The 27,715-nt window shown below is 41.8% G+C and overlaps 1 protein-coding gene across 3 annotated transcripts in view; it reads right to left on the reverse strand.

Moving 5' to 3' along the window:
• The window catches only part of IL18RAP (interleukin 18 receptor accessory protein), a 41,694-nt gene that overhangs the window by 5,686 nt on the left and 8,293 nt on the right, over nt 1–27,715 (reverse strand). For all 3 annotated transcript variants that reach the window (XM_049857018.1, XM_049857019.1, XM_049857020.1), the window contains exons 3-10: nt 24,711–24,880; nt 23,935–24,247; nt 23,657–23,843; nt 11,035–11,185; nt 7,904–7,969; nt 6,014–6,137; nt 2,414–2,565; nt 278–415 (exon numbers count right to left, since the gene is read on the reverse strand). In XM_049857018.1, coding sequence (XP_049712975.1) covers nt 278–415; nt 2,414–2,565; nt 6,014–6,137; nt 7,904–7,969; nt 11,035–11,185; nt 23,657–23,843; nt 23,935–24,247; nt 24,711–24,783 — 1,204 coding nt within the window. In that variant the 5' untranslated portion in view covers nt 24,784–24,880. The remainder of the gene's footprint in view (nt 1–277; nt 416–2,413; nt 2,566–6,013; nt 6,138–7,903; nt 7,970–11,034; nt 11,186–23,656; nt 23,844–23,934; nt 24,248–24,710; nt 24,881–27,715) is intronic.

The raw sequence follows: 27,715 nt of genomic DNA on the forward strand, positions 1-27,715 counted from the left end.
CTTGCCACTTAAGCTCAAATTTTGTACTCGAGACTGCTGGCGTTTCCACTCTGCCTCCTGACCTGCGGAGCTTTGACTTGGCAACCCGCTCAACCACATGAGTCAGTTCCTCAAATCAGTGTGTGTGTGTGTGTGTCAGTGTGTGTGTCAGTGTGTGTGTGTGTCCTACTGGTTCTCTTTCTCTGGAGAATCCTTACTAACATGCCCTCCAAGTCAGTTCTGAGAGGAAAAGTCAGAGGCTCCAAGGTTACCATGCCCCGTGTTAGATTGTCCTTACCCCCGAGCGTCTCGTCCTTGCTCTGGTAAGTTCGGTACAGCAGCACCACTTCAATCCAGTAGGTGTAGAGGAGCGCGCTCGCCAGCAGCACACCCACCAGGGTCAGGATGGTGCCAAGTAGTATGTATATGAAAACCGCTGGGGAGAAGACGTAGCCATGAGCAAACATAGAGAAAGACGAGCAAACGTAGAGAAACATCAACAAATGTGGAGAAAGCATTCCTGAATTTTGACAGGATCATATTCAGGCCAGCTGTGGGCCAACCGAAGTCCTTTTCCATCCCTATTTCTTTGTCAAAATAACTGCTGTTGGCAGCATTCTTTCTGAATCTGGGACTGTCTCAAATCATATCTTGAGGGAACATTTTTTTAAATAATTATTTTCTTTGTACTTTAGATGAAGGTTTACAGAACAAACTAGCTTCTCATTAAACAGTATACACGTTGTTTTTTGACACTGGTTAACTACCCCACAACATGTCAACACTCTCCCTTCTCAACCTTGGGGTTCCCCATTACCAGCTTTCCTGTCCCCTCCTGCCTTCTAGTCCTTGCCCCAGGGCTGGTGTGCCCCTTAGTCTTGTTTTGTTTTATGGACCCGTCCAGTCTTGGCTGAAGGGTGTGCCTTAGGAGTGACTTCATTCCTGAGCTGAAAGGCTGTCCGGGGCCATACTCTCAGGGTTTCTCCAGTCTCTGACAGGCCAGCAAGTCTGATCTTTCTTTTTGAGTTAGAATTTTTTTCTACATTTTTCTCCAGTTCTATCCGGGGTCCACTATTTTGATCCCCATCAGAGCACTCACTGGTGGTGCCTGGGCATCATCTCATTGTACTCAGTCTGGTGGAGGTCATGGTAGATGTGGTCCGTCAGTCCTTTGGACTAATCTTGAGGGAACTATCTCACAATAAACTCCAAGAACCCAGGGGAATGGCATTTACTAGATCTGGGTAGTCTGGGAACCTGACTGTAGCTGTTTTTAATTTTTCTTCTCCATCAACTTTCACACAATCCATTTGTATCCCTCTAATTATAAATTTGCTAACCAAAAGATCAGCAGTTCTCATCCACCAGGTGCTCTTTGGAAACCCCATGGGACAGTTCTACTCTGTCCTATAGGGTCACTGTGAGTTGGAATCGACTCAACAGCAACAGGTTTGGTTTTTCTGATTTTTTTTTTAATTATATATTGTAAATTATTTTCATTTAACCACTAAGTGTTCTGTTCTGTTGTACATACAGGGTCGCCAGAGTCGGAACCAACTCAATGGCATCTAACAGCACAACAACTAAAGTCTAAGGAGCGACACCTGGTTTACCTTCACACCCTCCACAATGTCTAACACAGGACCCTCTACACACCTCTACTTAGGGCAGCGACTGTTACAGAGCGCCTCCTACAGGCCAGGCATAAACATGGATTTATTTAAGCCTAACATTCAAAACCTTCTTGTTTTGGATCTACGTATGAGTTGAATGAATCTATTCAATCTATTAGTTGAAAGAATGAATGAACAAATGAATGATGTGAACTTAATCTCTATACACCTTCTTAATGAAGTTTAAAGACCATTCCTTCCAAGGAAAAAAAAAGTTTGGAGTATAGTTTCCACTCTAGCTTTAAAAGACTACAATACAGCCTCTGATACACATGTGTCACTCTGAACACTGAGTGAGACTACATTCTCTTCCAGTCTCTCTACCTGACCATCATGCTCCAGGATTCAGAGGCAGGGAAAGACAAACACGAAAGGGAGCCAGGTCCTAGAACAGTACCTCCCGTATAGGACATACCCCATAGGTATTTGTAGAATGAATGAAGGGTTTCCTAACAGTTCCACAGATGCTGTATATTACTTATGAGGGCCAGCTCTGGAATACTGGTGTGCCACTTAGTAGCTGTGTGGCTTTGGTCAAGGTTTTAACTGCTCTGTGCCTCAGTTTCCTTACCTATAAAATATAGGTAATAGTGCTTGAGAGGACTGAATGTGTTAATACAAGCAAAGTGCTTAGAACAGTGTCTGGCACCTAGTAAATGTTAACTGCTATCATCATCATCATCATTACTGTTCTTTAGAAAAATTCCTCTCCTTTCAGCAAAAACAATTACCTGCATTCTGGGGCAACTTTCCTGGCTTACCTCCTTTCTTGTTTTTCAGCTGGATGGAGCGGGTAGTGCTTCCGACTGAGTTCTTGGCAAAGCAAATGAATTTCCTTTGAAGGTCATTCTGAGTAACTTCTTCCAAAGAGAGAACATGCTGGATGACTTCATCCTTCAACATGGAGGTATTACTAGGGGGAAAAGAAAAAGCCATGCCCATTCAGCAACATAAATTAACACTTATTTGCCATATTGGGAACTCATGTAAGTGGGCGACCATTTGAATATCAGAAAATTGTTATCTATAAGCTCAAAGAGTATAAAGAGATGCCAGAGTTTAAGGTGGTCAGAGAGAAGGTTCACTCTTGATTAAATTCTTGAATCTGCTAAGAATTGTTGAAAAGCAAAGATGTCACTTTGAGGACTAAGGTGTGCCTGACCAAAGCCACGGTATTTTCAATCACCTCATACGCATGGAAAGCTGGACAACGAATAAGGAAGACCAAAAAAGAATTGACACCTTTGAATTATGATATTAACAAAAACTATTGAATATACCGTGAACTACCAGAAGAATGAACAAATCTGTCTTGAAAGACGTACGGCCAGAGTGCTCCTTAGAAACGAGAATGGTGAGTGAGACTTTGTCATGAGACATGTTATCAGAAGAGACCAGTCCCTGGAGAAACATCATATTTGGTAAAGTAGAGGGTCAGTGAAAAAGAAGAAGACCCTCAACAAGGTAGATTGAGACAGTGGCTGCAACAATGAAGTCAAGCCTAACAATGATTGTGAGGATGGCGCAGGACCAGGCAGTGCTTCGTTCTGTTGTACACTGGGTCGCTATGATTTGGAACTGACTTGATGGCATCTAGCAACAACAACAAGAAGAATTCTATGTAGAAGGAAACAGGTTGAGTGCAGCCTGTAACCCACTAATGAACCTTGTGCTTAGGACCAGATATACTACCTTGACTTCTTGGATGGGATGAGCGTTGGCTGACTCACTTTCCAAGGGTATTGACCCACAACACAACCCATAGCAGCTGGTGGACTATCAACAAACCGCTGAGCACACGTCAGCATTTCCAAGAACTGTTTAAGTAAACATGCACGCTGTGTGGCACCCCGTCTCCGTATCTGCTCTAGGTGGGAAAGGAAGGAGGTCCTTCAACTGCAACACGAGAGGGGATACATGCAGACCACCAGCGCTGCATTAGCTGTGGGGAATGACCCGCTGACCGTGGGGCACCAGCACCCACTTTTGAAGCTGACCTTGCTCTGTCTGTCTATGTGAGGAAAATCTTGTTCCATCCAGTACCTATGTTCAATTGCATTTTTCTTGGTAACCCTGGACTTTGGCTTGACATTCTAAGTGTTTATACTAAGACAAATTTTACTTGTGGACATCACTTGACCTTCTTTGCCCTAAAAATTCCCCTTGAGAACAGATGACAACAATAATTTAGAAAAAATATTAAAAATGACTAGCTTTACTGAGGACATACCAGGTGCGTATCAGACACTCTTCTAAGCACTAAACCTGAACTACTGAATCTCCTCTATTCTCACCTCAAAGGAACCCTACATGGTGATAGTATGGTCATCCTAACTTGGCCAGCAACACAGCTGGGGTACAGAAAGTGAGCGAGAGGCCCAAAGTCACACAGCTGATTCCTGTGCCATTCTGCTCCCTCCAAGAAGTTGTAAGCCTCTGCATTTATTCACAACGTAGATTCTCTCAAGTTGCTGACTACAGTTAGTCTTCACATTAATGAATCTGTTTATGTAGATAATGTTTTAGGCTCTGTTACTCTGAGGTGCACTGCCAAGTCTACAACAAACCAAAAACCAAACCTATTGCCATCAAGTCAAATTCCAACTCATAGCGATCCTATGGGAAGGAGTATAACTGCCCCATAGGGTTTCCAAGGAGCGGCTGGTGGATTCAAACTGCTGAACTTTTGGTTAGCAGCTGAGCTCTTAACCAAGTTGCCACCAGGGCTCCAAACCAAAACATGTTGCCGTCCAGTCAATTCCAACTCATAGTGACCGTATAGAACAGAGTAGAATGGCTCCATGGGGTTTTCAGGAAGCAGCTGGTGGATCGGAACTGCCAACCTTTTGTTTAGTATCCAAGCTCTTAACTACTGCACCCCAGGGCTCCAGGTCTGCAATACCAGCTTGTATTCGTTGACTGCTTCCTACGTACCAGGACTGTGAGAGCATGCCCCGTCCTGTATCCGCTCCTTACAATGGCCTTGCAAAGTATCCATTTTTATCCACAGGTTATGGATGTGGCAAGGGAGGCGCATAGCAATTAAGGGTCACATTGTTAATTGGTGGAAAACAGAATGAAAGCCAGGGCTGTGTGATGTCAAACCATCCTCTCCTTGCCGTACTTGGCTGCTTTGAACTTGAATGCGGTATCAACTTGATATGAGACCCAATGACTTCCTTGTCTTAGGAATTCTTGCCAAATTTTATTGCTGTTTCCAAAATCTGTCCTTCAATTTTTGTAGTGATACAGAGTTTTTAAACTTATTTTACAATTGTTCATTGAATTTTTTTTTTTTTAATATCAGAAGGAAATCTTTAATGCATAGCCTATGACTTTGAGACAGACCCTCAGAAAAATAACCAAATGTATCCTTTAGCAGGAGTCCTGACGGCACAGTGATGCAGAGCTTGGCTGCTAACCAAAAGGTCGGCAGTTCGAATCCACCAGCTGCTCCTTGACAACCCTATGGGGCAGTTCTACTCTATCCTATAGGATCGTTATGGGTTTTTTTTGGATCCTTTAGCTACATGCCCAACAGACTGGATTCAAATCCTTTGGCTCTTTCAGGGACAGAAGTCCAGCTTTGTGAGGTGCTGTATAATTTTAAATGTCTGGACTTTTCATTTCTATTTAATCAACCAAAATCTCTCACGAGTAAATTCTTTGTTCTGGATAGAAACAAACTTAAGTCAATTTTCTCATAAAGTATGATAACCAAAATCCAAAACACCAAATCCATTGCAGTCGAGTCAATTCTGATAGTTCTCAAATATTTCGAGACAGCTCTCCTGCCTCCAGTCTGCTCTTTGCTAAGATAAGTTGCTTTAACTCTTTGTCACTTTATGTTTTTTTTTTTTTTGCCAGACTCCATATTATTGCGCCACTTTGTCTGGATACATTCCAGGCTGTCAATGACCGTCAAAATTTGGATTCCTGAATTCACCATATACTCTGAATGGTAAGACATCAGTTAAAATAGGATGTGAGGTGGGCAGCGTTTTCTCCTCTATGCAAGTAGCCTGGGTCAGCACGTTTACCTGTGTTTTCGCTTGAATTTTAGGGCAGCCACATCAAACTGTTGCTTCAAACTGAGCTTTAAAATAACTTAAATAGTACTTTCTATGGCTTGATGGGAATCTGTACTTGGCCTCCATGTTTAAAATTAGCATGCACTTTGCATTTCTGTCCTTTTGTGTTCCCCGTTGGTTGGTGCAGGAGACTACACCATTAACCAAGTATTTATACGCTGTTGGGTGTGTATTTTTTTTTTTTTTTTTGGGTGTGTATTTTAGAGGTTTCTAAGGTGGAAACATTTAGTGTGGGTTGCAAAGAGTATAGTCTGCTCATTTTCTTCTTACCTGCTCCCCTCAGGTAAGGGGACTTCCTGTTCCTGGTCTGGGTCTTTTATGTACCATCTCACCACAGGTTTAAAGTCCTTTTCGAAGCCAAATCGTACTTTGCAGTTAAGAGCTAAAGGCTTTCCTGAAAATAAAGAGGCCAGTGAAAACGGGAAGGAAGGCCATGAGAACGTGTCGTCCTGTGTGAAGGAGGACATGACCTGATCACTGTGCTTCCTGCAGCGGTCAGGTTTAGGGGTGAAACAAGTTAGCTGCATGTGTCTTACCTAGAAAGAAATAAAACCAGGTATGTTTGTCTTTAATGGGCAATAGTTGTATCTCAGACATGTAACTGTATGTTTTTAAAGTGAAGATTAATATGATCATATCTTCAAGGTGCCTGATATGGTTTGAGAGTAGAAACCAGTGTCTGTCGAGTTGATTCTTATTCATGGCAACCCCACGTGTGTCAGAGGAGAACTGTGCTTCATGCAATTTTCAATGCCTGATTTTCTTGGAAGTAGATTGCCAGGCCTTTCTTCCAAGGCACAGCTGGGTGGACTCAAACTCCCAGCCTTTCAACTAGCAGCCTAGCATATTAACCATTTGTACCACCCAGGAACCCTGGCCTGAGGGTACCCATGAAAACCCACTGCCATCCAGTCGATTGTGACTCTCAGCAACCCCCTAGGTCAGAGCAGAACTGCCCAACAGGGTTTCCAGGGCTGTAATCTTTATGGAAGCAGACTGCCACATCTTTTTCCTGCAGAGTGGCTGGTGGGTTTGAACTACCAACCTTTCCGTTAGTAGCCGAGGGCTTTAACCACGGCGCCATTTAATAACCAATAGTTGTATATTAAATGAAAATCCTGAGGTTACTGTAGCATGTAATTTAAAGAATTTATTTAGGTGTGCAGGTGAGATTTTTTAGAATGATGTACTGTAGACAGACATACATATTTTCACACCACCCTCTTTCCACCCATTTTCTCTGTAAGGGGTATTCAGATACACGCTCTCTCAAACTTGATAGTTAATCATGAAATAGTTAGGGACTCCATTTGAAAACAAATCTTTGCACCTTAGTACTGTTTTTTTCCCCTAGTAATGCCATAAAGTTCACTGTTACCATATGTAACTTAGCTATTTCTAATTAATTAATTTCTTCCCTTGTCTTTCATGTGATGGTGCCCATAACGCCATGTCTATTTCTAGAATCAGAGTACACCACTACTGCCACCTACTGGTCCTATACCATAGTATCTATTTTTATATTTCTTTTTTTTGTGTGTGTAACTATGAATGTTTTATGAGCATTTAAAAGTACACTAATTTTATCGGAAACAACGATTTGGTTTTAAGATAGGGCCATGTTATTTAGTAGTATAGGAAGACATGGATACTACTGAAGTTGACAAAATGAAAGGAGATCAGAGAAAAGTTGTTCTTCCCCTCTAGGCAGAAGTAGACACTACTTTGTAATACAAATCGTGTGACCGGAGATTATAGTATTCCTCTCTCAAAGGTCAGAAAAAAACATCATCTTCATAAGGGTTAGAGCTACTCAAGTTGGCAAATGTGTAGACATAACCCATGGACCTTACCAATATACATAACCACTTACTCCTGGGGGAATCAATCTATCAGTCGTGTCCAATACGCCACTCACTGTATATTATCACATTACTTAACACGTAGTGGCCCATTACTTCTCAGTGCAGCCCTGGGAAGACAGTTTTACTATGTCTATTTTCAGATTTGAAAAGCTGAGTCTTAACTAACGGTACAAGGTCACAAAGCTAGTCCAATTCTGTTTGACCTGAAAGCCCAGCGTTCTTTTCCTTATTTCACACTTGGACCTAATCCCAGAAGCGCAATGTCATTCAAGGTCAATGGTGCATTCCCGCTTACCAAGTTCTGCTTCCATTGTGTCCTTCTCAGGTTCCAGAATGTCTGGTTTGAAATTAGTGTTTTTCACTAAAATATAAAAATAAAGTCGTTATTCTCATTGGGAAATCTGAAGACCCCGCTTGCTGGAGACTTGGGCGCTTGGCTACATTTTGACCTGAATGTTTCGGAGTTACCTTTTTTTATATTTTATCCATAGTCTATAAGGCTAAATACTCAAGTTGCCATGTCATTAAGTATGATTCCAAAATTGATTGTGACTCCAAAATTGATCAGGTTTTGGGTGCCAGCAAAGGATTGGTCCATCATCCCATTTCTACCTGGGTGAATTTTCTTCCACATCAACCCTGCTCACCTATTTCAGACGTGAGCCCTCATCCCTGCCTTCTCCTTTGAGATTTCTTTTTGGCACCATCTGGAACCCACCTGAGAAAATGCACAACCTTCTCTATCTCCAAACTTATGGTTTGTTTCAAAATAAAGAAGACTCCAACCTTCAGTCTAGCCATTTATCCATCAACTTCCTGCCACAAACTCAAATTTACCTTCACTGTCAAACGTCCTCCTGAACATTTCGCATTTTCTGTGAAGGGAAAATTGATCACCTTTGCTCTAGACACTGTCCGCTCTTACTTCGTAGGAACTTTCGCCCCTCGGTTAAACCCTCTCTCTCCTGTATCCTGGGCTTCCTCCCAGCAACACTCAAACATGCTCTTCATCTTTAAAAAAATAGAAAAAAAAAAGAAAAAACCTCCACCTCACGTCTCTGCCTTACTGATTCTCCTTCCCTCATGGCTAAATTCTTGAAAGAGTTCTATACTACATTTGTTTTCTCCAGTACCTCACCTCAGGTGGAGTCTGACTTATGCCAACAACACTACACTGAAATCACCTTGCCCAAAATCACCAGTAACCTCCTTGGAGCTAATCCGTTGGGTACAAATAAGTTATTAATCTACTTGGCTTCTGAATAGCATTGGAAACAGCTGACCACGCCATCTTTGAAACCCTCTTTTCTTTTGGGTTCCATGTTGCTGTACTCCCTTGCTCACCTTCAACTTCTATGTTCACTTCTTCTCAATGGCCTTGTGGGCAATTCTTCCTCTGTGCCTCTTTTGGGTATCAGGAGTCTTCCCAGACCTGCCTTAGTGTTCTCCTCACTCTACACAGTCTCATGTGGTAGCCCAATTCACTCACTAGGCCTCTTCCTAACTAAAGGTCTTGACCCTCAAAATTATCTCTCACCTGCATCATCAATTTCTCTTCTTTTACTGCTTCCTCCCCCTGAAACTCTTCCACTGATCAAAAAACAATGACTCCTTGCCAAATTTGATGATCAATTCTCAAGTCTCATCATTTCGAGGTCGTGTATCGCTCTCTTCTTCTTGAGGTGCTTTATTCACTGTGCCCTTCGGTCAGTTTTCCTCTTCTGTCTCCTTTCGATATTCTCCTCCTCTTATCAACCTTTCCAAGTGTGAGAAGGCTTCAGGGCTGAGTTATAAGCCCTCTTCTCTCTAGGGTTACTCTCTAAGTGATTCCATTCCTTGGCTTTAAATATAATATAAAAGTGAACCTCTCTCACATTAACATCCCTACTCCTAATGCCTCCAGACTTGTTTATTCAAATATCTACTTGTCATTGTGACTTGGATAACTTACAATTCCTTCCAATACTCACACATTCTGCCTCCCTCAGACCCGCTTCTTCAGTCTCTCTTGTCTCATTAAATGGTACCACCATTTACCAACTTACTCAGGCCAGAGCACTAAGACTTCCTTGATGACTCCCTTTTTTTTTTATCTACATAAATTCCGTCATCATGCTTTGTTGACTCACACATCCAGCTATTTCTCGTAACTTCTGCTGAGTCGATTAAACAGAGCAACTGGAGTCACCATTTGAGAGCATGACGGGCTGAGTGGTACCCAAGTGGAACAACCACCCATTACTCGAAGAAGGAAAGTGGTGTGAGTGGGCATTCACATTCCCACTTGTTTTCCAAGGAACAATCTAGTATAAATTGAAGTGGTTGCTATTCTAAGTAAAATTGGTGAATATATTTGCTTTTATCAAAGTAAACCATTCTGTAGCTCTTTAACACAAAATGTGAATAACTGACTCTGTTATGTTTTGACTCAATAGGTCATGTTTAAATTAATTACCTCATATACTTTTATTCATGCCAATACTTCTAAGTATAATAAAAGCAAAACCAAAGGAAAGGCTGGGGGCAAGCACTGAAGAAGAAAAACAATGGACTAATATGACAAGGTGTTCAGGCTCATCAGTAATCCAGAAAAACCAAGCCAAACCCATTGCCATTGAGTCAATTCCAACAACAGAGTAGAACTGCCCCTTAGAGTTTCTAAGGAGCATCTGGTAGATTCGAACTGCTGACCTTTGGTTAGCAGCTGTAGTTCTTAACCACCACACCACCAGGGTTTCCCAACAGTAATCAGGGAAGTGTAAATTGGGAGGAAAAAATTATACTTGCTATGCATCAAACAATCTGATAACTCAAAACATCATTTGGAATAATGGGACTCTGGGCATTGCTGACAGGGCATAAATCAACAAGGCCATCCTTTAGTCCAATATTGTGTGCTTCAATTTTAATAAAGAAAAGCAATATTGTATGTTATCAGTGGATACATGTATGCATAAAAAGACATAAAAACATAAATGGAAATGACATAAACCAATTATAAAATCATGACTACCCCTGGGCAGAGAGGGGTGGGAGGTAATGGGGGTACAGCCCTTAAGCTCTATCTGTAGTCTTTCTTTTTTTAAGAAAAAATGAGATTTTAAGCATATGTAAAAATGGTAAAACATTTTAAAGCTGGTTGATAAGTGTCATTTATTATGTCTCTGTGAAATGTTTAATAATTATAAAAATAATAATTAGTATGAAGACAAACCAGAGGCCAATGCAGGGAAAATCCCAGGTGTGACACCTTGAACATGGTCCGGAATTAGGCTTCCTCAGTAGTTGAAGCCTGGGTTGCTGGGGAAACGGATGCTTGGCCAGACTGAGGGCTTACTATGACTATACCTGTATGACTATCTTTTTTTTTTCCCTGAAGGAAGAAAATGTTCATCTCTCGAATCATGAAATGAAAATCTCACTTACCAATGGTTTCTACTTGAACAACAGCTCTGACGATCCACAAACTCGCATTAGCCGACTGAGTGTAATCACATACGTATGTGCCCCTGTGATGGTTATAAATTTCACCCACTCGCAATGGGTTGCCTCTTTTTTCAGAGAGTAGTTTCCCATTCTAATCCAGAAAAGAAGTGTAAATAGCATTTTTTTAACCAGAGAATTTTTGTTAATATTAATTATAACCATAGAAAAAATTCTCAGTTTGAACCAGTGAGGTGAAGGGTCAGTCTGAGATAATAGCCCTCCCCAAGCTATGAAGAGATTGTGTTCAAACCCAGGTTTGCAAGATTCTTATTTGAAATAGTAGGTATTTTCTAATACAATTACATTGTGCGTGGTGATCAGGGTAGCCAACCTGATCAGCCAAGAAAGGGCTATTTAATCCAGTATTTCCCAAAGCATGGCTCAGATCCTTGAGAGTATTCTAGAAACTCATAGCGTTCTAAATACCTTTTGCTGTAGTGTCGATTCTGACTCATGGTGACCCTATAGGACAGAGTAGAACTGCCCCATAGGGTTTCCAAGGAGTGGGTGGTGCATTTAAAATGCCGACCTTTTGGTTAGCAACCTGAGCTCTTAACCCCTGCACCACCAGGGCTCCACCAGGGCAATAGCCGATATCTAAATGGTATATGGAGTCCCTGGGTTGTGCGAACGGTTAAACCCCTCGGCCACTAACCAAAAGCTTGGTAGTTGTAATCGGCCTGGAGATGCCTCAAAAGAAAGGCCTGATGATTTACTTCCAAAAGATCTCACAGCCATTGAAAACCCTACGGGGCGAGTGTATTTCTACTCTGAAACACCTGGGGTTGCATGAGTCAGAATCGACTCAATGGCAACTGTCCTATTTATTTATTTTAATTATATATATTATTAAGGTAGGTGGTACATAAATATTAAAAGGATGACTGAAAATTGAAAAATAATTATTTAACTCATGATGGACCCAGAGTCCAGTGAGAAGTAAAATCCACGTATGAACATGTCTCTCCCTTACTTAGAATCTATGGTCGACTCCCTTCGGCCTTTAGGAAGGAATCTAAAATTCCCCACAGTCTGATCTTGCTATTCCTTCCCACTCTCATTTCCTGTTGCTGCTCCTATACTCCCTTGCCATCCCCTAAATAAGCACATTATGTCTTCCTTTGTGCATTTTCACATGTATCCTATCACTTTTTCCCACTTGGTTGGCTGCTAGTCCACCTTCAGCTCCAACCAGAGAGGCACTTTCTTTGGAAATAAGTCATCAGATGCTCCCCGAGCAGAATCAGTCACTTCACACTTCCAGGGCCCTGAGCCCTTCATGATTGCAGGTAGCCCTTTTACAATAATTGTGTATTTGTATAACATTTTTTCTGTAATTGGTAAGAGCATTCTTTGCGCCAAGAGCCAGATTTGGTCCTGGACACACAAAGAAGAATCAACATGGATCCCTTCTCTTGATGAGCTCAGCTCTCAGTCTAAAGGGGTAAAGAATGCAAGTCCTCAAAAGTAAAGAAGTTTCCTAAATAAACTGAATGCTTTGAAGGCCAGCGTAGCAGGGGTGGAGGTCTGGGGACCATGGTTTCAAAGGACATCTAAATCAATTGGCATAATAAAATCTATTAAGAAAACATTCTGCATCCCACTTTGGAGAGTGGCATCTGGGGTCTTAAATGCTAGCAAGTGGCCAACTAAGATGCATCAATTGGTCTCAACCTACTTGGACCAAAGGAGAATGAAGAACACCAAGGACACGAGGTAATTACGAGCCCAAGAGACAGAAAGGGCCACATAAACCAGAGACTACATCAGCCTGAGACCAGAAGAACTAGATGGTGCCTGGCTACAACCGATGACTGCCCTGACAGGGAACACAACAGAGAACCCCTGAGAGAGCAGGAGAGCAGTGGGATGCAGACCCCAAATTCTTATAAAAAGACCAGACTTAATGGTCTGACTGAGACTGGAAGGACCCCAGTGGTCATAGCCCCCAGACCTTCTGTTGGCCCAGGACAGGAATCATTCCCAAAGTCAACTCTTAAGACAGGGATTGGACTGGACAATGGGTTGGAGAGGGATGCTGGTGAGGAGTGAGCTTCTTGGATCAGGTGGACACTTGAGACTATGTTGGCATCTCCTGCCTGGAGGGGAGATAAGAGGGTAGAGGGGGTTGGAAGCTGGCAAAATGGATACAAAAAGAGAGTGGAGGGAGGGAGTGGGCTGTCTCATTAGGGGGAGAGCAATTGGAAGTATGTAGCAAAGTGTATATAAGTTTTTGTGAGAGACTGACTTGATTTGTAAACTTTCACTTAAAGCACAATAATAATAAAAAAAAGAACGCAAGTCCTGAGTAGTAAGTGAGGCTGTGGTGCCATGCACAGAGCGTACAGGGAAAAAGGGTAGTCTGACCTCAGCTCGCAGGAAGCAGGGGTGCTCCCCAAGTTTGGCTGGACCCTTGAAGAATACATAGGAACAAGGCAATTGAAGTAAGTGCCATTTTGAGAGCATTTGAAGCAGAGTATGTATACAGGAAAAGAGTTGGAAATTTCAAGAAAAGAATAGGGATTCCCCCTGAACGCCAAGGTGATAGGGTCAATGCACGTAGAATGTGTTTGATTTCTGTGCCTGCAGCCTATAACAAGTTGACCAGCAATAATAATATCCTTGGAAATAATGCGAATAAACAAATGTAAGATTTAAAGTAAGGCTTTGAAGCATGAAAGTCATGTAACCCTTTTAATACCCAATAATTTTCTGCTTTGAAATGTTTGTTGATGCCGTGTGTACTCGTTAACGGAAGCATGCTGGACCACTGAGTGTATCTGAATTTTTAGTAGGTAATATGGGATTTTTTTTTCTTACTCCCTCCCATTGTCCTTGCCTCAGAGCACAGCGGCACATGTATGTACCCCTAATTCTACCCTCGGAGCCCGGAGGTACATATATGAACCACTTAACTTTTTTCAAATTCCATATTTTACCTAAAAAAAAAAAAAAATTGATTCAGCATCACCTCAAACAACACCCTGTCAAAACAGTCATTTGTGGTGCTCACCCATTTCTTCAGTTTCAAACAGTCATAAAGGTCCCCACCTTGCGGCAGCATGCATTATCAACGGAAAAGGAGCTTTGCAATAAACCCCAGAGGCTGAAAAAGTAAGAGGTTGCTACATGTACCACTGGTAATGAGAGTGATAATGAGGCATTTTAAGAAAAATAGCTGGTAAATGGGGGTGGAAGCTCTTGTAAATTTAAACACAGACTTTCATAATCATGTTTCTATCACTAGGGGATAGGATATAGTAGTAGTTAAATGAATATTTGTCAAATGATTGAGTGGGTATCCCTGTACTAATAGCACTGTAAGCAGTCCCTGGTCTGTGCACGTGGTTAATGCCCTCAGCTGCTAACCTAAAGGCTGGAATTTGAATCTACCCAGAGACTCCTGAGACGAAAGGCCTGGCAATCTACTTCCAAAAAAACTCACCATTGAAAACCTTGTAGAGGACCGTGCTACACACGCATGAAATTGCCATGAATCAGAGTTGAGCTGATTCGATGGCGACTGCTTAGTAATCCTGCAGTCCTTAAACTTCGTATATAGTGAGGTTTCTATGGCAAATATTCCTCCATCTCCCAGTTGAGAGTACCACTGTCCTCTCAGCACAGTGTAGCCAGAAGAAAAGAGATAAACAATAAAATAGCAAAATAATAATAATCTGTTATCCATATGGAGTCCTGGCGGTGCAGTGGTTAAGAGCTACAGCTGCTAGCCAAAAGATCGGCAGTTCAAATCCACCAGCCGCTCCTTGGAAACCTTATGGGGCAGTTCTACTCTGTCCTATGGGGTCACTATGAGTCAGAATCAACTGGAAGGCAATGGGTTTGGCTTTCTTTTCTTTTTTTTTTTTTTGGTTATCTATATAGATTACAAAACACTTTTTCATGTGTTCTCTCATGATTGTCCAAAGAATTCTCTGGTTTGGGCAGATGCTATTTCTCCCATTTTATAACTGAGGAAACTGAGGTTCTGGAGTGTAAGTGTTTTGCCCCACATCATAAAGCTAGTAAGTGACAGAACTGAGTATCAACCTAAATTTTTCTGGCTCTGAGTTTCGTGTTCTAACTGAGGAATTTCCCTTCCCACTTTGCCTGCTGACAGGTGGGAGCAGGGATTCCTCACTGTGAGTCTCTGGTTTGGTTTTTGTGGCCCAAGAAGGAGTTTCTAGTAGACTGGTAAGGAGGCTGAGAGAGAGGCTGGAGCTGGTCAGAGAGGGATGGCTACAGGTAAGAAGTAAAATATGGCTAAGCGGTGAGACCAGACAAGGTTAAATAACTATCAGAGGATATCCAGAATCAAGATGCATTCAAAAAAAGCTTAAGAGCACAGGAGGAAAATTCCAAGACAAAACTTCAGAAAACACAGTTGTTGTCATTGTTAGGTGCCGTCAAATTGGTTCTGACTCATAGCGACCCTATGAACAACAGAACAAAACACTGCCTGGTCCTGTGCCACCGCCACAATCATTGCTATGTTTGAGCTCATTGTTGCAACTGCTGTGTCAATCTATCTCATTTAGGGTCTTCCTCTTTTTCACTGACCCGCTACTCTACCAAATATGATGTCCTTCTCCAGGGACTAGGCCCTCCTTTTAACATGCCCAAAGTAGACAAAACCAAGTCTCACCATCCTTGGTTCTAAGTAACATTCTGACTGTACTTCTTCCAAGACAGATTTGTTCATTCTCCTGGCAGTCTACGATATACTCAATATTATGCGCCAACACCATAATTCAAAGGCATCAATTCAGTCTTCCTTATTCATTGTCCAACTTTCATATGCATATGAGGCGATTGAAAATATCATCACTTGTGTCAGGTGCACCTTAGTTCTAAAAGTGACATCTTTGCTTTTTAACACTTTAAAGAGGTCTTTAGCAGCAGATTTGCCCAATGCAACGTGTTGTTTGATCTTCTGACTACTGCTTCCCTGGGCAGGAAACACAGTAGTAACGTATAAAGCACAGAGCTTGGAGCGAAAGATTGTAGTAAATCACATGAGAAAGTAATGGAGAGAAGGTAAGGAGCTGTAACAGTGACCTCAGCTGAGGTCATAAGCAAAGTGGGACTTGGTTGTTTCCATAAAGACTTAAGAATGGCTTAATATGTATCAGGAAGACTTTTATGAGATGGAATTCAAAGGAAACATCAAAGAAAAGAGAGAAGGGAGAAGTAATTTTTGCCAAGAATGGTGGAGATGCCATAGAGTTTCCAAGGAATGCCTGGTAGATTTGGACTGCTGACCTTTTGGTGAACACCCATAGAACTTAACTGCTATACCACCAAGGTTTCCAAAGAGAGAGGCTAATGCAGCTGTATAGGAAACTCTTTGCTTGGCTCAGATTTTAGTCATGAACGAAATATAGAAGGAATGTGGACTTGTATGAACTGCGTCAATAAGTCCTAAAAAGAACTGAGGCATGCAAAAAAAAAAAAAAAAAACCAAGAAAAACTAAGGACACTTACTAGGAAGGACATTTTAATGTATGTATGAAGCAAAGTGAAGAACAAGGGCAAGTTATTCCTCCTACCTGGGCCATTTATTATCATGTTAGTTGCTGTTGAGTTGATTCTGACTCATGGCAACCCCAGGTGTGCAAAGCAGAACTGATACATAGGGTTTTCATGGTTGTGATCATTTGGATGTAGATCACCGGGCCTGTCTTCCAAGGTGCCTCTGAGTGGGTTTGAACCACCAACCTTTTGGCTAGTAATCAAGCACTTAACTGTTTGTGCCACCTAGGGACTCCTTTTTAATTATAATTGTATACCATAATATTGTCAAGCTCCTGTATTACCAGGCACTACCACGACTCCAGGGTGCGCCTTGTGTTTCAGGGGAATTGCATCCCCCGGAGTTGTGGGACACAGTTCGTGGCTATCTGGGTTTCCACTACCTAGTATGGAAGGACTCTCAGGATATGCATCTCTAGCCCTGCTTTCCCCCACGCACTCCAGACTTCCATGTCCATTTTCATGTTCCCCGACATGGACTCATTTTTTTTCCAGGTCTGTACACACCACCTCTCTTCCACTCCTATTTGAAATTAACTTCTACTCTCCCCAACATGGTAAATGCTATTAACATCTTTTGAGCCAGAAAGAAGCCAAATATTATAGTCATCTCTTTTGCATTCCACAGTCAAAGCATTTAATCCTTTATTTTGTGCCTTGAAAATATCACCAGCATCTGCCACCTTCTCTCTGATGCCCTTGCTACATCCCTGGATCAGAACACACACTGTAAAATTGAAACACATCAACAGGGTCCCAATGGTCCCATATCCAACCCATAGCCTGTATTTTCAGCTCTAACCCTAACTACACCACTCAAGGACTTTATGCTCCATGTGTGCAGATTGCTCACCATTCACTGAACGTACTCCTTGTTTTTCTGTTGCCCCTGTTGGTTTTCCATGCTAAGCATGACTGCCCAGGCTCTTGACCCAATAAGCAACTGACAACATAAATATTGTGCTAAAGGTGATATTTATCTTCTACTAAACATAGTATTTATCTTTCAGTGAGGGGCAATGGTGGTTCAGTGGTAGAATTCTTGCCTCCCATGTGGCAGACCTGTGTTCGATCCCCAGCCAATTCACCTCCCACACAGCCACCATCCGTCTGATGGTGGAGGTTTCTGTGTTGCTAGGGTGCTGAATAGGTTTCAGTGGAGCTTTCAAACTAAGATGGATTACGAAGAAAGGCCTGGTGATCAACTTTGAAAATCAGCCAATGAAAACCTTACGGACCACAACGGCCCCATCTGCAATCAATCCTGGGGGTGGTGCAGGATTGGGCAGCATTTTGTTCTGTTGTGTGTGGAGTCAGCATGAGTCAGGGGCCAGCTTAATGGCTGCTAACAAAAACAAACTTTTAATGAGAAAAAGGATGTATTGTGGAAGTTATAGATTGGTGACTTAGATGTCAACCCCCATCCAAACTCTTGTGTGAATAATTAAAAAGATGGCTCATGAAATCTTAGAAAAGTGTGGTTAACATCAGTCAGCTTGCATTTACTAACAACGATCGTGCCAAAATCGTTTGATTTCCTTTGATGATAGAATATTATGTCAGAGGCTCAGAGGGATAGAGCAGACACATTGCACCATCACTAGAGTGAGTCATTTGAAAACACTTTCAGGACCTTCTTGATACATTTGGACTGAATGATAGCACATTTGGGTGCCTTTTGAATTAATTGAGCAGCAATACTCCCGAGTCGTGAGTTTAATGGACCATATATAACTAGCAGGGTCACTCCAGGGTCAACAGCCACAATCTCTGTTCTCAGGGTGGCCTGTTCAATATTTCCACTAGAGGCTTGAGTGAAGACGTATCACCTTGTTTAGAGGGCTCACAAATCTGGGAAGGATTGCTAATGTGTGGGATTTCAAAAACCAGAATACCAATCTCCTGACACATGTAATGAAAGACTAAAGCTAAAAAATTAGAATTTAATAGAAATAAATGTAAAATTACAAACATGGGTGCAAATTCTACTGTTAGCCAAAATAGAACCGTCTTGATCATAAGGATCCCTGGTAGTGCAGTGTTCAAAATGCTCAGGTGCTAACTAAAAGTTGGTGGTTTGAACTCACCAGCTGCTCTGTGGGAGAAAGGGTGGCAGTCTGCTTCAGTAAAGATTTATAGCCTTGGCAATCCAACGGGGGCAGTTCTACTCTGTCCTATATAGGGTGGCTATGAGTTGGAATTCAACTCGATAGGAGTAGGTTTGGTTTTTGGTTTTGGTCCTGATCATAGCTCTTGTGAAAAAGACCCTCCTGCCAGAAGGAGGGTCTTTTTCACAAGAACTGCGATTAAGAGCTTGGCCGCTAACCAAACGGTCAGCAGTTTGAATCCACCAGCCGCTCCTTGGAAACCCTATGGGGCAGTTCTACTCCATCCTATAGAGTTGCTCTGAGTTGAAATTGACTCGATGGCCATAACTGCCTTGGAAATTCTGGTGGTGTAGTGGTTAAGAGCTAAGGCTGGTAACCAAAAGGTCAGCAGTTCCAGTCTACCAGGCGCTCCTTGGAAATCCTATGGGGCAGTTCTACTCTGTCCTATAGGGTCGGTATGAGTCAGAATTGACTTGGCCACAACAGGTTTTCTTATGGGCTAACCAGAATGAATCAACCTTATAATGTTCCGTAGCTAATAGAACAGTCGATTGCATAAATATTCTGTTTAGAACAAGGACAGAAATAGCTCCTCTGTCCTCAGTATTGGTTGAACAACATGTGAAATATTACACTCAACAGATGTTAGAGAGCTGTCCAGGATATAGGATGTCAGCAATGTTCATAATGAGAACAACGGAATGGGAAAATGTGTCAGTTTTGGAATGATTTTCAAACATCAAATCTAAGTTGTTTTTCCTTCCTCCTTATTTGGTTCTAGCCAGCCTTACCATGCTCATCAGTTCTCCATATCACTAGGTTCACTAAATGCCAACCAGTGCCAGTTACTATGACAATTAGGCCAAAAGGAAATGAGAAGGAGAAGCGGAAGATATATGTGCAAAAATTCCATGGGACACAGGCACAGAAATAACTCAGCAACCACGTCAATATTGTGGGAAGCAGATGTGGCATACAAGTGAGATTGTTTTAAACCACAATGGAATAGTTATGTTGGGTACAAGCCCTTCTGACAAGAGGTGACAGCAATGTCACTGACACCCACGTCTTGGTGGTCTAGGCCATGCAAAAGGAGCCTCTCTCACTGTCCTTCATCATAACTTTGCCTCAGGTCAAAGATTTGCTTAGCTAAAGATTATAAAATGTTCTCTCATTAAATGTAACATTCGAGTACTAACCAAAAGGTTGGTAGTTTGAATCCACCAGCTGCTCCTTGGAAACCCTATAGGGCAGTTCTACTCTGTCCTATAGGGTCACTATGAGTAGGAATCGACTTGATGGCAATGGATTTTTTTTTTTTTTTAATCATTCATTTAAGATGAGGTCTGTTTATGCCAAGGCAATTTTTTTCATTATGGTGTTAGAAATTAGGAAAATACAGAGAAGATGTTCTTAGAATGAATAACAGATAACTTACTTTAATTCTGACTTCTTAGTTTGGGTTAATAGTTGGGTGCAAACTGTTTGCACCACCCAGGTACCCTCTTACTTGTTAAGTATTTTAAATAACCTCCAAGGCTATTTTTTTTTTTTTTTGATGTCTTGAAATACCAAAAATATTAGAAACCCTCCATGGACTCCAAACTCAGAGAGTTATTTTAATTGGACACTCTACCCACCTGATGGATACCTTCCTGGTCAGAAGTTTCACCTGAATTGAATAACACCATGTTTTCCTCCTGTCACCCAGGTATAGCTTTATCTGTTAGGAGGTACTGCAGAGGTGACCCATCCCCCACCCCAGCACCTTGGGTTTAGCATAATGTCATCACTTTCAATGACACACTACTTCCATGAAGCCTATGACTTCTAGGTTATGGCGGGTGTGCATGTATGTTCACATAGGCACATGAGCAATTCATGAAGCATAATCCAGACCATGGCCCGTTCATATCTGCATCAGAAGATGCAATTCTAAAGACAGCCATTATTCATTTACATTTAGGACGGTTGTCTCTTTACCGTTAAACACATCCTGACGTTTGCAGTTGACGCCCCAGAGAAGTGAAACAGAGCCTCCTTTTGTGAATGCCATCCAACATTTGGGGTTAGCTTTTGAAAGCAACACAAGCAGAGGGCTGGCAGCTACAATGTGGCTTGTACTTATCTACAGGTGATAATAACTTATATTCCAGATATATAGCCATTGAAAACAACTGGGGCCCAGCCTGCTTCACTGGTCTATCAACAGCCCACCTGGACAGTAAGAGAGGCCTGACAGTCCAAATACAGGGACTTTGAACCAGCGGAAGTATTGTTCTTTAGAGAGAACTGAAAATAATGAACAGAATCATTAGCTATTCTTAGTAACCTCACTTTAGAGGTTAAGAAATTAATGTGTTTCTCACATTAGGATTTTATTGAGGCCAGAGACTTTTCACTGCCACTTTAAAATACAAATATGAGATTTTTAAGCACATTGCTTGCCCCCTCTGTGTACGTATTTCAGCACCGGACATCATAACATCTGTCCACCTGTGGTCACAGAGCCTTTAGAGAATCAAGAGAGAATGTTCTCACACCACAGTCATTATACCCCAAACCACAATTTGCCACCCAGTTGACTCTGACTCATGGTGACCTCATTTGTATCAGAGAAGAACTGCACTCTATAGGGTCTTCAATGGCTGATTTTTCAGAAGTAGATCCCTAGGTCTCCCTTCAGAGGCACCTTTGAGTGTTCTTGAAACTCCAACCTTTCAGGTAGCAGTAAGCACATTAACCCTTTGCTCAGCCTGGGTACTCCAATTGTATTCACCCCTCCCCACAAAACAAAAACAAAAAACCCCCAAAAACCCAAGAAACAAAAGCTCATTGCCATCGAGTCAATGTTTGTACCACCTACAACCTATCGCATAACCAGAATGCTCCTTAGAAGCAACGGTGGTGAGACTATGTCTCACATACTTTGGACATGTTATCAGGAGGGATCAGTCCCTGGAGAAGGACATCATGCTTGGTAACATAGAGGGTCAGCGGAAAAGAGGAAGACCCTCAACAAGATGCAGTGACACAGTGGCTGCAACAATGGACTCAAACAAAGCAACAAGTGTGAGGATGGCACAGGACCAGGCAGTGTTTTGTTCTGTTGTACATAGGCTCGACAGCACCTAACAACAACAACAACAACAACAACCTATTGTACCCTCAAAACCAAGCCAAACCCGCCACTGTCGAGTCAAATCCGACTCATCGCAACCCTATAGGACAGAGTAGAACCGCCCCAGAGGGTTTCCAGGGAGTGCCTGGTGGATTTGAACTGCTGACCTTTTGGTTAGAAGCCCTAGCTCTTAACCACTACACCACCAGGGTTTCTATTGTAGCCTCAGGGGTCTCTAATTGTAAGTCTTGAGGTATATAAAACCACCGGATAAAGATGGCCCACTTTTTTTTGCTTTAATCAGTGGCAATTTAAAATGATATTTTATATTAACAGATAATAAAGTTAAATTTAAAATTTTGCCTGAATTTTTAAGGCAGGTTATTGGACTTCAAAAAATCTATCACGATTGTAGGAGAAACATAAACCCTATTCCTAGACTCTACCACAAAGGCAGGGGCAGGTGACCCAATAAACAAAGTACTCACAGGCTTACTTGTGTTTACTTACTAATCTGGAGTGCGCAGTTTCACCGGTTTTTCGGCACATCTCCCGTGAGAAGTTGTGCACTCCAGATTAGTAAATAAACACAATTAAGCCCGTGCATACCTTGTTTACTGTAAGCCTGTGCATACCTTGCTTAGTGCTTAATCCGTTCCTGCACACAGAGATTAGCTGGCATAGGGCTACTTCGGAGAAGCAACATTGATATGTATGTAAGAACTTAGAAAAATTATAACACGTGATGAAAATGTGAGGTGTTTTTGTTATGGAAGTTTCTCACATGTGGTGGTAGCATCGTTATGGAACGAGCTTTTCCCTGTCCTCTGCTCCCTTTTTCTCTCTAGCACTATGCTCCCTCCCTGCTTTCTTAGCTGTATGAGACACCTATCCCCAATGCCACCCTGTGTTTGCTGGAACTTTCTGCCCAGATGTGCCCACTTTGGAAAATACTCCATCTCCTATTTCTTTCACAGAGTATTCAAATCTAACTTGTTTTGTGCCCCCTTCCCCTCAGGAATGCCCACTATGTTCCAAAAGTATTTAAAATGAACGGCAGTAAGTTGGCAGGTCAGGAAGGTCTGGCTTACAGACAACTCATACATGCTCTTTAATGTTACGTAAATTTGCCCTCGCTTTGAAATGTTGAACCAACCCCTACTCCCAACAAACTCTTCATCACAGTCACCTTTACTTGCTGTATGTGCAGCTTTTAAATCACTGAAAAGACTTCTAGCCTTTTCTTGCACCAAAAAAAAAAAAAAACTCTTTGCCATCAAGTAGATTCCGACTGATAGGGAAGGCCATAGGACAGACTAGAACTGCTCCACAGAATTTCCAAGGAGTGGCTGGTGGATTCAAACTGCCTACCTTTTGGCTAGCAGCCATAGCTCTTAATCACTACGCTGCCAGGACACCTTCTTGCGCTAAAGTAAGGCTAAATAAGACTTAGCTACAACTTCTTAAGGACACATTCAGGATCGCGTCTCGTTAGTAACCCGGGGACTGCCTGTCATCTAGCATTCTGCATTAGCAGATATTGGTAAGTTTATGTCTTACTACATGTGTAATAGACTTGAATTTTAGGAATTATTTTGGCATTGGTACATGGATCAAAAGATGATTCTAATAATTAAAATATCAGGCTCTGTGGCTAAAGAAAAGGGCCTTGTACACAGACATGAGGCAAGTCTTTGGGAATTCAAGACCTCAGATTCTCAAACCCACATTGCTGTGAAGTCACTGTAAAGATGGTACCATAAAAACCATACTCATATCAATTTCAGAGAATCATTCTTACCTGGTACCAGGTCACTTGTGGACACTGTGTATCACTCTGGCAGTGGAGGCTGGGACAATAAATTGGATCAATGCTACCAAGAAGAAGGGATTGCTTATGCTTATGTTCAAAGCCCGAGAAGGATGTATTTCTCTTGGGCTTGACTTCTAAGATCATCTTGATACAACAGGCATCATCCTGGGTGCTTCTAGGAGAGTTAACAAAGTCCAATAAACATAGATATTGTATCCCAATAATAAAGGATTATGTTTTCATACAGGAATGAATTTGGGACTTACCTAATCCTGGGTCTACAAATATATGACCCAGCATCATTCATCCGTATGGTGGAAAAATGAAGGGCACTCTTGATGTGAGGATGATCTCTAGTAATTTCCCGTAGTGGGTCTCCATTTTGAGGTTGTAGGTACCATTGGACATTGGCTATGTCCTTACTGCCACTGCAGGGCACACGTTCCGGGACTTGTGTTGGTGATATCTGACTTCTGTGGAAGAAATGGGATTTCTGTAGCTCTGGCAAATCACAAAATAAGAAAAATTCTTCCTCACTCCTTGCATGATACGTCCAAATGAGTTTTTTGGTGGAGCAATCTGAAAACCACAAACAAACCAATCAGCATAGAAATGAATTAGATGAAATTCAGACATACCTCTACGATAGGACTTGACTTAACAAGAGATTAATTTTCTTTGTGGGTCTTCTTCACTGTTCCAATTTTGTAAGGGAAAAGAAGCTCATGATCTAACTCCCTCCAAGTGGCCTACAGCATTGACATTAGCAACAGACGTTTCCTGTTAAAGATGGCTGAGCCAATGTTTATTCCTCTTCAGCTGCTGCCACTGAACACCCAGCTATGGTAACTCGATTGTTCATCAGTCCTCGGTGTCAGCTGAAAGACTCTCAGCCCAGTAATTTCTCCCTCTACTCCCGATTTAACAGTAAGAAGGTAATGTTGCATGTTAATATACTCTGTGGGTGATATATCAGGTTGTCTGCCACTTGAAACTTTGACCTCAAGACTCACAGTTTAACATGAAAAGTGAAAATGCCTACCTGAAATATTAAATCCTTTAATTCTCTCTCTTGAGACAAGCCAAAGAAATATCCAGCCCAAATAAAGCATCATTCTCCCTTGGTCCTTTCATGGCTTCAATAAGTATGTTCTGTTGCAAAAGCAGAGGCCATTGTGATTCAGAGTTCTGCCTTGAGAATCCTCTTTATTTCTGTAAACCAAGAAATGGAGAAATAGGAACCGGTGATCAAAACGCAAGCCACACAGGAAGCTTTGAGAGAGCAGGTCCTACCCAAACAGGGCGTCCCATGCCCGTGGTCTGTGTGGGGATTTTAAATGGTATGTAGACATCTCCTAATATGTGTCATTTCTTGTACCTCAAAAGGAAGAAGAGCACCATGAGCCTATGGTATCCCTTGGACCTATGCACCCTACAGTATGGTCTTCTGAGCACATTTCCCATCATGAAATTCTCTCTCTCTCTTTTTTAATGTTCTCACCTGGTATGTATATCTCCATGAGTAATTTGAAAACAGTTAAATGAAAGTTTTCCTCAAAAGATGACCCAAAGTGAATGAAAATGTCAGATGCTGCCCAGTTAAGGAAACTAGAGATACAGATTTCATTTATAACATTTGAGACTGTCTGCATGCTGATGAGTTTGTAATAATTGTTAGAGAATAGAGGAGGCCTGCCCCTTTGTGCCCCAAATAAAAAAAAGGGAAATTTCTCACTAGGTGCTATCATTGCCGACCCTCTTAAATATGAAAAGGATTCCCTCTCTTGAGAGAATCAGTAACTGGGCTGTGTCACTGGTGCTTTTGTCCACCTTGTTGATAGGGAAGCCCTCAGAACTTGCAACACACTAAAGAAAGAGATAAAGATACTGGGTGGGTAATATTTGATTATTTAATTTTGTTTTGAGCAGAAAATAAAAGTACACTGCTATAGCACAGTTTTGACTGTGCCTCTATGTTCTACATTAAGGGTTGTAGGAATAAGGTAATTTCCCCTGAACTTTGGCTAAAAAATTCCTCTAAACGCTCCTACTGGATTAGTTGCTTTAATGAGATTCAGGAGGGTACAAAACCAGTGGAGTACAAAGTGGAGTCCTCAAAAGTCCTTCAGAGAGCAGAGAACACAGACATGCAAACAAACTGTTACAACAAAATGCAATAAAGGAAACAATTAGGAAAGATTGAAAGTCCAGTGATAAAAGAAAAAAAAAAGAGAGAGAGAAAAGGAAGGGATAGAAGAAAGGAAGGAAGGAAGGGAGGGAGGCTCACTGAATATAGTATGGTCAAATACTCTAAAAACCACCTTTAAAAATGTCTTTTAGGCATCTGACCAAACCAGTCAGTAAAATTCTCTCTCTCTCTCTCTACACCCAGCTATCCATGCAAGCACTTCGCCTCACTCCTTCATGCCCTCTCTGGCCATTCTTGGAGCCATCTCCTCCTGCTTTCCCAAGATGTTTCTTTCCAAGTATCTCCATATTTTTCTCGTAAAAAATACCTCCTTCCCAGTGGCTTTTTTCATCTTCTAAAATTCTTCATCTCCAACAATTTTCTAACACACACACACAGACATGCACACAAGGACCATGTCTCTAACAAGAGATATTGCCTTTTCAGATACTGGAGAAGGGAGTTATTTTAATGCTTGTAAGTTCATTATCATCTCCTGTAGTAGAAACATTGAGCTTGAGGTGTTTTGGGGGATCTAGTTGGAGCATTCCAAGAGCTAAATATGTAGAGATAGGACTTGGAGAAGGATATGGGAGTCAGTAGCATGCAGGAGGAAGTTAAAACTATCAAAGAATGATTGTAGATTGTGAGGAGAAGGCAGACAAGGTCACCTGGGGAATACCAGCATTTAAGGGTGGGTCAGAGCAATGGAAAATTATGAATGATAAACCCAAAAGGAAGAAACAGAGGTAGAGCACAGAGGCAACTAAGGCAGAGAAAGTTTTAAGGAGAGACTAGATGTTACTGTCAGAGGCTACCAAGGAGTCAGGCATAGTAAGGACTGAATAGTATCCTTTAGGGTTGGCAACGTGAGGTGACATGACAGAAACCTACTTGGTGAAGAGGAGTAGGGGTTGGCAATGTAGAAAATTGTGAAGTACTGCTCTTCCTAAAAGACACACTGTGAAGACAAGAGAGAGCACTAGATCTAGAAAGGCCTATCTTTGATCATTTGTTAAAGATGGAAGAGATTTGAACATGTTTACTTGGTGCGGGGAGTGAGAAGGTAGCCGAGGTTAACATTGAACTATAGTATCTATTGACAGCATTGTTGGCAACTAAACAATCCAAGGACAAGCCCATCCTGGAAGCTCCATTAATGTGGGATAACACACTGTGTGGGTTGTTTACCAACTTCTACCTCAAATCTACCATCTCAAATCTATGTGATGCCTTTCATTCCGGTACTGCTAAAATGCTCCAGTGAATCATAGAAAGTCATGCATGGTGCAAAGTGTATTATTTATTAAGTGCTGGGCAACTTAAGCCAAACCAGGCTGTGTTCATGGGAGTAAAATGATGGACAAGTGGCACTGAATATAGTGAACACCTATTGTTTCCTTTACTTTCCAGTCACTTTGGGAAAATGGGTGTTGTCCTCTTTGTTTTATAGAAGAGAAAACCAAGGCTCACATTGCTAGAAATAGTGGTCCCTGCTGTTAATAGTTATCACACAGCTGGTAAGTAGTACAAGACTAATTCATACCTAACTTCATAGAAGCTCAAAGTCTCTGATCTTTCCATCACTACACGCTGCCCCCTCAGAGAAGGAAACAACAAAATCCTAACAGGGTGACGTCAAGAATCTCAACTGGCCCTTCCCCAAAACATTGTCCAGGCCTGCTTTTTGAAAGCCATGACTCCTTTGCCAGAAGATGAAGATTTCCCCTTCAGTTAGACAAGGTTACACCTTCAACTACCCTGAGAAAAATAATGAACTAAAAGTTTTGCCAGTCAAAGCTTTTGATGGGAGAAGGGAAAGAGTAAGTAGCCGAAGGAGGCAGGTGTCAACAGAGGGT

This window comes from Elephas maximus, chromosome 17 (genome assembly GCF_024166365.1).
Source record: "Elephas maximus indicus isolate mEleMax1 chromosome 17, mEleMax1 primary haplotype, whole genome shotgun sequence".
Lineage (NCBI taxonomy): Eukaryota > Metazoa > Chordata > Mammalia > Proboscidea > Elephantidae > Elephas > Elephas maximus.